At 41.8% G+C, this 9228-nt stretch overlaps 2 protein-coding genes across 5 annotated transcripts in view; one reads left to right on the top strand and one right to left on the bottom strand.

The window, feature by feature from the left end:
• RAB3GAP2 (RAB3 GTPase activating non-catalytic protein subunit 2) overlaps window positions 1-3868 on the top strand; it is an 87659-nt gene extending 83791 nt beyond the window's left edge. For all 4 annotated transcript variants that reach the window (XM_019516469.1, XM_019516470.1, XM_019516468.1 and 1 more), the window contains one exon: window positions 3081-3868. In XM_019516469.1, the coding sequence (XP_019372014.1) occupies window positions 3081-3230 (150 nt within the window). In that variant the 3' untranslated portion in view covers window positions 3231-3868. The remainder of the gene's footprint in view (window positions 1-3080) is intronic.
• A 1814-nt stretch (window positions 3869-5682) lies between these two features.
• The window catches only part of IARS2 (isoleucyl-tRNA synthetase 2, mitochondrial), an 83943-nt gene continuing 80397 nt past the window's right edge, over window positions 5683-9228 (bottom strand). Inside the window, exons 20-23 of the mRNA XM_019516472.1 lie at window positions 8109-8260; window positions 7732-7922; window positions 6796-6940; window positions 5683-6222 (exon numbers count right to left, since the gene is read on the bottom strand). Coding sequence (XP_019372017.1) covers window positions 6065-6222; window positions 6796-6940; window positions 7732-7922; window positions 8109-8260 — 646 coding nt within the window. The 3' untranslated portion in view covers window positions 5683-6064. The remainder of the gene's footprint in view (window positions 6223-6795; window positions 6941-7731; window positions 7923-8108; window positions 8261-9228) is intronic.

Raw genomic sequence — 9228 nt, 5'->3', positions numbered from 1 at the left:
CAGGAGGTCAGACTTGATGATCTATTGCTGTCCTCGTCCTCAAAGGAAAACTACAGAAATCCCTTCTTAGGATGGGCTTGGGAACACACATACGTAACTCTACTGAAAGTTAAAAGCTGTGGACTTTGGTTTTATGGTTCATAACTTGGCTGTCTTATATCTCTAATTTCCCTTTGCTCCACAGGTGAGGACTGGCTACTTCCCTCTCATATAATCAAATTAATTTAAAATCATTTGTGAAGCAAGCAGTTGCTCTAATTCAGGGGTAGGCAACCCAGTATAGCATACAAAGGCATTTTGCTTAGCACATGCACCTTGGAGCAGATGGCAGGGGGAGCTGTGAGGGGCCTGATCCTTGTTGTGGCAGTGCAGCCCCAGTCCCTTCCTTGCTGTCCACTCTGAGGCATGCATGCACCTGCTGCCAGCACTGAGTTGGGCAGGGGCTCTGCAGACCCCAGTGCAGCTGGTTGCAGCCTCCCTGCTTCCTGTTGCAAACAGCCTGGGCTCCATGGCAGGGGCCTTCCTGGAGCCTGGGCTAGCTCTGGCAGGCAGCCAGGAGGCTGCAACCAGCTGTATCAGGGTCTGTGGAGCCCCAGTCCAGTTTGTTGCTTGCAGTACGTGCATGTGTGCCTAAGGGCAGATGACAAGGTAGGGGGGCTGCACTGCCACAACAAGGATCAGGCCCCTCGCAGCTCCCCTTCCATCCGTCCCTAGCACACCAACATTTTACAAGTCAAGGTTGTGAGTGTTTTTTCGGTACTGTACACAGCAAAGTTGCTGACTCCTACTCTAATTTGTACCTAGCTTATTTTGGACTGTGATTGCTTCTCTCCTAGATCTGATAAAGTGTTTGCAGCCTAAAAACTGGTCTCCTACCTCTCCTAGATATACAAGTTGGTCTAATAAAAGGAATGACCTCAGCTCTCAAACCTTGTTTCTGACATCCCTAGATCATGATAGTCACTGCTGTGACTTCAGTACTATTCAGACGTAAATAATGAATTAAAGTCTACATTTTTCCAGTTCTGGATAGTGAAGAGCAAGGAATCAGCACAGAATATCTTGTCACCCTTACTCCATTATAACTGTTAAAAAACCCACAGGGTTTATCAGTCTTACTGCTTTAAGGCCATTTCTCAGCCCATTCAGAGGACACAGTTAACATCTGAATATAAATCTGTAGTATGGAAACGGAATGTACTTGGGAAAATACTGCTTTTTGCTACTTACCCGTGTTGGCTCTGGATTTAGGAGCCAGATGCCTTGGTCCAGTGGGGACCCAACCCATGGACCGACCACGACCTTTCCATTCGATAATAGGCAAATGTATTTATACACAGTGATAACAGAAAAGAAACTATAAGCAATTGAGCAATTCTATACATCTGCCAATCTTAGAGCTGTCATCAGAGTCAAGAAACTTCTGGCCAGGATGTAGGCTTCGCTCTGAAGGCTCTCCCTTTAGGTGTCAGGTGGCAGCAACCTGGAGGTGGGCTGACACAGGCCCACCTCCCTCCCCCCAAGTGGGGTGGATGAGACGGCTGGTGGTGCGGCCTCTTTCTGTGGTGGCCTCGGGAAACCTCTTGGGGAGGAGGACGACCCTTTGTTACTCTCAAGTCTCTGCTTTTGTATTCTCCTTCCCTCCTGATGACTCTTCATCCATGGCTATTGCTGACTGGTCTCTCTGTGGTTCTGTTCTGTCACCCTTCCCAAAACAGGAATTTCAGACTCTCCCTCTTAGGGTGGCACCAGCTTGCAAAGCCAATCTCATGTTATGGAAGCAGCATGGTATATGCCACCAGTTTCTCAAACTGTGTCCTTGTTTGTTAGACAGCCTGTCTGCTTCTGAAGCCTGGGAAAACTGAGACCCAGGCTTTAAAAATCAGCACCTGCTGCCCATCTTGAACCATTTGTAACACACACCCACCCACTCCCTTTTAAATACCATTTTCAAGCCATCAGCCTGGATTGAAAAAACTTACCAACAGGGGGAGAGATGGGGTCACTCATCCTATTGGGTGGGAGTGCATTTGCTGCTCTTGGAGATGGAATAAGCTAGGTATACTTTTTTGCATAGGATGACTACTGTGGGTGCCTCTCCCCTGTGAAACAAATTGGCTATGGGTAGTAGGAAAAATTGCTGATGTCAGCTTTCCATTCCCTCAGGGGAATGTTTTGGCTTGGATTAAATCTTTAGGTTAATAGTTCTTTCACAGAGTGAAGTCTCTCCCAGTGATGGTGTTTTGGCTCTCTTTGCTTTGCCTATTGAGTGTGGCCAGTGTAATTTGAAGAAGTGTTAAAATAAGTTGTGAAAACTTAGTATGCTGCACAATGAGATCTGTCTTCCCTTTTCTCTTTGATAAATGTTGTTCCTTGAAGTTCTTGTGAATTTAGATTGGCAGCTTCTTGGTAGAAATCAGGAACCTGTACAGAAGTCCCTAACAGCCACCACTTTAGTAGGATCAAGTGGCTCTGTGAAATCTTAATTCCAGTGGACTGTGTGTGTACGTAACAGACTACGTAGCTTAGCTGACTCCAGTAGGATAATATTTAGGTTTTCATACACTGTGAGTTTCATTGACATGCATACTGGATAAATGCATTGTTTAACATAAGGGCAGTCCCTACTGGTTGCCTGTGCGTTTAAACTGTAGCAAACACTAGCTTTCTGCATATCAATTAGCATAGCATCTTTGAGCCCCAGTTTGCTTGGTAATTAATCCTACTCTGGGATTAATTATACTCTGAAAAAGTGAAGGGAAGCAGTTGTCAGGACATCTCTTAAAATTGAGAGTTGCTAATTAGTTTCGGGGCTGCATGTTTACAGCACTGACAGCTAGTTGTACTTAATGAGCATTGTTGAGTTTCAGACAAATGTATAGCTTCTCTGCAGCATGAGGTGAGGCACTTAAGCAGCGGGCATTATGTGGCCTTTAATTTTCCCCCAGCCTTCCACTACTTTGCCCCAGATTTGTAAGTTTAGGAATGTACTTGCAATAACAAGTAACCTTAGTCCTAGTAAAAGGAAAACTCTTTATGGGGAATAACCATTACTGTACTATCTTTTTATCTTTTTCCAGGACCCCCAGGACCTTCAAAATGTAGAAGTGCCAATTGCAACAACAGCTAAACTGGTAGATAAAGTGATCGAGAACTTGCAGGAAAACCACGGGCAATACATTCTGGCCTTGAATCTGATAGAGGCAGTAGAAGCAATCTCTTCATCATGATCTTCACTACTTTTAGAAAGGATGTATTGTAGGATGTATTGCATGATTTTACACACAGAGGATGAACTTTAGAGGGGAATTTCTGTGTGGCTTTTGTAAAATAAATTTAAATTTCAAAAAAATAAATGCTTTTAAAATAGTCCATTCTAAATTCCACAGTATTGTTAATATAACAGAAATTAGTAACCTTTGTATACTTGTCAATACTCAGATGCTCCATTATTTATTTTTAACTCAAGCACTTTTGCCATAGCTTAGATTGTTACATTTAACAGCAATTTTAATCCACTATTTGCAACTTAACCTACTGTGAGATTCTATATTTCATACTCTGAAGATGGTAACTGTTCAGTTTGTGTGCTCCATAGAGTAGCTTTTTAAAAAGCTGTACAGGCTATGGCATTCCATAGATACGTAATGCCTAAATAAAAATTTCAGTCCTAGATTTTTTTCTGAAATCTGTGTTTTAGCTGCTTCTGCAAAAGAAACCTGTATCCTGAAAAGCCAATAGTAGTTATTCCTTAAAGGAGGCAGAGGTGAGATTTAGGCTGGCTTCTTCCTACTGCATCATGTATAGTATTGATATGAGAGAGTTTTTTCTTACTGTTGCAGGCCTTAAAGGAAATATCCTAATTTTTTAAAAAAAGAACCTACCCCTTAAAGCTTAATTTTTGGCCATTGCTTTTAAAAGTAGAAACAGGTTTCATTTTACAAATAAAGTCTCATTGTTCATTCTGTATGGGTGGGTGAATTGTTATTGTGACAGTCCTGCCTATATTAGAACTGCAGGATTGGCCCCTGCCCTTAATACTTCAACTTGAAGGAGCCTAGTTCCAAATAACTCATCTGTGAATGTCTTTGTGGTAAAAGATTTTCACAGATGTATTTTCTGTAATGGCATCATTGTAACAAAAGTATATTTTGTAGTCGGTAATTGTACTTGACTAGCTGACCAAACTGCTGAAGGTGTATTCAAGGACATAACTTACAATTTATAATATACTCTGTCACAAAGGGTCTATCTGTAGTTTGAAGTATTTTTAAGCCATTGGAAACAGACCATTGTTCTTTTGCAGTAGTTAAATATCCATACTGTACTCTGACAAATGTAGAAATGTTTTACATTCTTTCACAGGAAACACTTCTTTAGACAGGACTGGAAGTTCAAGAGTGATGTGACCTGCTTTTGGATCTATATCTGTCATCATAGAGGTGACAACTAGTAAAGCTAAACTTGTACTTGTCTACAAGTTTAAATATGAAAAAACAAAATTATAATTGCTGATTAGTACCACCAAATTCAAGCAGCTGTGTCTAGTGTCATAAGTCTCAGGCTACTGACTTGGTCATGATTACCTTCTTGGATGTGTATGCTGCTGTCATTTGTGAAACAAAACAAAAATCCCACCAAACTTCATTTGAATTAGTTGCAGAATAGCTTCTGTGTGGAAAGGAGAACAGTTCCTGTTGTTACCTAATCCCTCTGTCTTGAATGATGAGTAATTAGCATTCACAAGGAGCTTTACCATTATGATTACTCAAACCAGTTTCCCTTAAACTGAAGGGAACTAATGTTTAGTTACTGAACAGTTTGAAATTATGCTGTACTCCTAAGAGCCTTGATGCTAAAATGACAGCATTTAGGTCATACCTTAAAATGTAGCTATTTTTACATATTATGAAGTTAAGGTTAGTGGGAGGCTTTGGTTTACAAAAGCAAAACAGTCTGTCTTTTAGACTATGCCATGTTAAAGTGCAGAGTATTGATAAACTACCTACTGCCATGAGATGCACAGATACAACAACAGAAGTGTAAGGCAACTCCATCCAAGTACAGGGACCTCAGTCTTCATTATGTAACACATCTGATGACAATGTTCTAGATTTCCAAAGGAACTGTATTACAGTTTCTCTACACTACATCCTTGTACATATATAGTACTGTAAATGAACTAATGGTCTGTCTGAAGGGCACCCTGCAGTGTTGTGACAGTACTCTAGCTAGCTGTTAATGAGCTCCCTGGGTACTAGAAGCATTATAGCGCCACTAGCCCAGAGTACTATGCTAATTAGCTCAGAGAAAGCACTGCATTAATGCCAGTTCCAATGGCTTCAGTATTTCTGCTGTCTAGGCCTACCCTTAATATAACTGAGAATCAAGGTCTGAGGGAGTTATATGAAATGCTTACAAATCAAACCTGTAATGTATTGTAAGTAAGATTCTGTATCTACTGCTATTTTCTGTGTTCCATTGCTGTGGATTTGTGTAGCTTGATTAAAGCTGGGGCTCAGTTGTATGTCTTTCTCACTAGCATGCAGTCCTGAGTGATCATGTATATGGTGGGTTTTTTTAACCAGTCATCATCTTAGAACACTTTCTAGTTGTACTACACAGCAAGTACTCAAAGATCAAATTTCATCCACTGATGACAGTGGATGAAACCACAACTGCTGTTACATTTTAATACAATTTATTCCTTTATTCCACTAACTTATATGCATTTTCACAGAAAGGACTCTTAGTTTAAAGATAAGTTATACTTTAAAGGATCTGTCTGCACTATTAGTCCATTTAAGGAATACTACAGTGCTTTGATGAATAGTTTATTAAGTTTATATACAGAAGCATTTTGAAACTTTTTCTCCGCTAATGCAACTCTGCTCAGGTTGCAACCTAGTGCTTTGTTCCAGGACTTCCACAACCTTGTGGATACGCTAAGTCACCTTTAACACTTCAGTAAAGATCCTTTCAATTTCACTGACTGTGAAACAGGATGTTTAAGTGAAGATTTACCCCCTTTCCAGATGTAATTCCAGTTGGATGACTGTTTAAGCTACATGCCGTTTTTTCCATTTTGAGCAATGACTTCCATGCAACGTGGACATACTGTGAGTGTAGAATCAGAGGTGTACCGCCTACAGCGAGAGCATTTTGCTCTGGCAGCTGGTTGAACAATAACTTTGTAGGAAGACTCTTCACGTATATCGCCACCTGCCAAAGGAAGTTTTAATGTACAAAGTACAAGCAGTGTTGAATATCTAGCAAATCAGTGCAGTGCAACTTCCCTTTAAGTACATTTAATAGCTTCTGTTCCTTCATAAAGTTCAGCCCTTGTCAAAAGGAAGACCAAGAAAAGCAGCCTGATTATTTTTGGCCCGTGTCAGAAACTTAGAAACAGCTTTAAGACGGTCTTTGCTGTCTAGTGCAGGGGTGTTCAGCCTCTGGCCCATGGGCCAAATCCAGCTTGCTAAACTAAGGCATGAGGTCTGTATGGTTCCCTGTAGGTTGGAAAATTTAGCATTAGCAGTTAACAGTGCCAATTTCTCAAGTCCTGCATGGCAGATTAGAGTTCAACTAGATCCTCTCGCCCCACACAACCACATGGTTGGATTGAGGCTAGGCTGCCGAATGGGATTAGAACCACCATCTGGATATGGCCTGCAAACAGATTAAGTACTGTCCATCCAGCCCAATGGGTAAAGAGATTGTTTTTGCACTAGATCAGAGGTACCCAAACAAAAAGAGAACTCAGAACATTTTAAGGTCAGTTTCTGCCTTCTTTACCTTCTAAATTGATCAAGAAGTTCCCTTCAATGATCTTTTCCTCTGAAGCCAGTTCTTTGGGTAGTTTTGTTAGTAGAGTTGTCTTCGAAGCCATCATGATTTCATTCAGCTGGGAGATACTGGAAGATTCTTCAGGCTGCAGTGCCTAAAGAGAAGAGTTTACATTCTCAACTAAAGAAAATTTGTAAAACATTAGCCTGGCTTAAGTTCTGCACACAGGTGCCTGCAACCCTACTGGTGGATCAGGTTCAGCCCTCCTGCTAGGAATGGCTGCCCTTCTGCATGAGTGGATCCTACTGCCAATAGTACAGCTGTCCACTGAAATACCAACTCCTCTCTTCAAAGGGGTGGATTGTGGTCCTTAGTTTTGATACCATAGTGGCACCTGTCAAAGTACCATTTCTACCTCCATGCATCTTATTTAAGTGCCTTTGGTCTCAGCTCTGCTTCATTCTCACAGGATGATGACATTTTCAAGAGTGGTAGTGGGTTCTATTATGACCATGTCCTTTAGGACTAGACTGCAACCACCACTTATTTCTTCTGGGCTTGGCAGCAACTCAGGAAGTCTGTATTTGAACTAGAGACTGTAAGACTGAAGTGTCAAAAACTCCTCATCTATTCTTCTGTGCTGGGGGGCCCTGAGAGACCTGAAATGTAACCCATGAGGGAAGCTAACATCCAGTCATCTAATAATAGATGTTAGTGGTCTCCATTAATTTCCAAAATAGGTCTTCAAATTCTGACAGATGTGCTGGCCCTAGGTCAGGAATCAAGTGACTCCTGAAGAAGTGTGGCCAGGGTCATTAATGCAGGTGCTAACAACCCCTCCCTCCCCAGCACACACCCCCATACCCACAAATAAGTAGACTTGCAGATGTTAATTTTTCTAGGTTAACTGATGGTATTAGCTAGGTGCCTTTTTTCCCCCATTACCTCCATTAGCTCAAAAAATAGCCCTGGCTCAATTACAATGACGACCTCGTGTTCCAAAGCATTCTTGCCAGGGATAGAGCCAAGGAAAGAGTCTCTTATGGCACATGCGCCCTCCACTGCTTCTTCAAGGCCAGGTTTCTTCCACACTGAACTTGTATTGATCCAGCCAGTACGAAAGACGCTCTCCAACTCTTGAAACAAAAATACACTTGAATGCATTTGAGCTATGGGGTCTCTTCTCTTTCTATTACTCTTCTGTACGGGGAGTGAGTTTTAACAGCAAAGTTTAAAAAGAATGCAGACATGTGACTAGGAATTGCTCCAGCAAAAGTGGCCCATGCAAAAGTGCTTGGGTAAAGGAGCTGCACATGCCTTACCTGTACCTGTCTTGTAGGGGAAGTGCTGGAAAACCTCCTCTGCCAGATGAGGGAGGACTGGTGCAACAGACCGCACTACTGCATCAAGAACCTCTGCTAGGACAGTTTGACAGGAACGGCGTTTAAGGCCCTTCTCCTCTTCACAGTAAAGCCTGCAGTTCAGAGGCAGTCCAAGGTTATGGGCAAGTCACCCTGACAAGATGTCAGCTAGCTAAACTGTCATTCTAAACATGAGGCCAGACTTTCAAAAAAAGCTGAACCTGTTAGGCCCCAGGGCACTACTGAAAAACCCATTTGTCACAACTAGTTCAAATATAAATTACTGACATTCTCTTCAACAGAGATCTTTACAGAAAACAAATGCAAGATTGGTTTCTTTTTCTTCAATAAGGGTAATGCTGTTAGTGTACAGGTTGGCCATACGTTACATGCAGAAAAGTAGACAGGGAAATGCTTTACTTATTAGACAGAGGTGCTTCTAATAAGTAAAGCATTTTCCTATCAGTCTGAAAGCCATTACACAAAATAAAACATGATGGTGCAATTCAAAAGGAACCGTTCTGGAGTCTTCTAAGCATCTACTCATTTCCTTTCCCTTTTCATTTAATACTGGCTTTTACTTTTCACCATGAGAGTGAACCAAGCATCTGTATCACTAAGAGCAGCTATGCAATTCTGTCAGAATCAGGTCTCCTGTAAAGCAGAAAGCCTGCTACTGCAGTAGGTTTTTTGTTTTGGGGGTTGGTTTGTTTTTTCTGGTTTATAATCAATGAAGTTATGAAGAGCTCACGATAGGAAGAGCTGAACTAAATTTCTACTGCCCTGTGCTGGAATTTTTACTTCTCCATTTCTGAGACCAGTGGAATGGCCCACTGCCCTGCCCACATGAGAAGTTTGTCATTAACTGCAGAGTCTAACTTTATGCACTTTCATAGATTTCATAGACATTACGGGCCTCACTGGGTTCAGCCCCCCCCCCCGCCATAGGCAGGAAGTTGGCTGGGATTAAGTGACCCCAGCAAGAAATACATCCACCTGTTTTTTGAAAGAGTCCAGAGTAGGTGCTTGCACCACCTCGGTGTTGACCCTGGACACTTACTTGCACCATAAAGAACTTTTT

The sequence above is a fragment of the Gavialis gangeticus genome, unplaced genomic scaffold (genome assembly GCF_001723915.1).
Source record: "Gavialis gangeticus isolate Ggan-Ray unplaced genomic scaffold, GavGan_comp1, whole genome shotgun sequence".
NCBI classification, from domain to species: domain Eukaryota; kingdom Metazoa; phylum Chordata; order Crocodylia; family Gavialidae; genus Gavialis; species Gavialis gangeticus.
The sequence above is the reverse complement of the archived record's forward strand: the minus strand, read 5'-3'. Positions and strand labels throughout refer to the sequence as shown.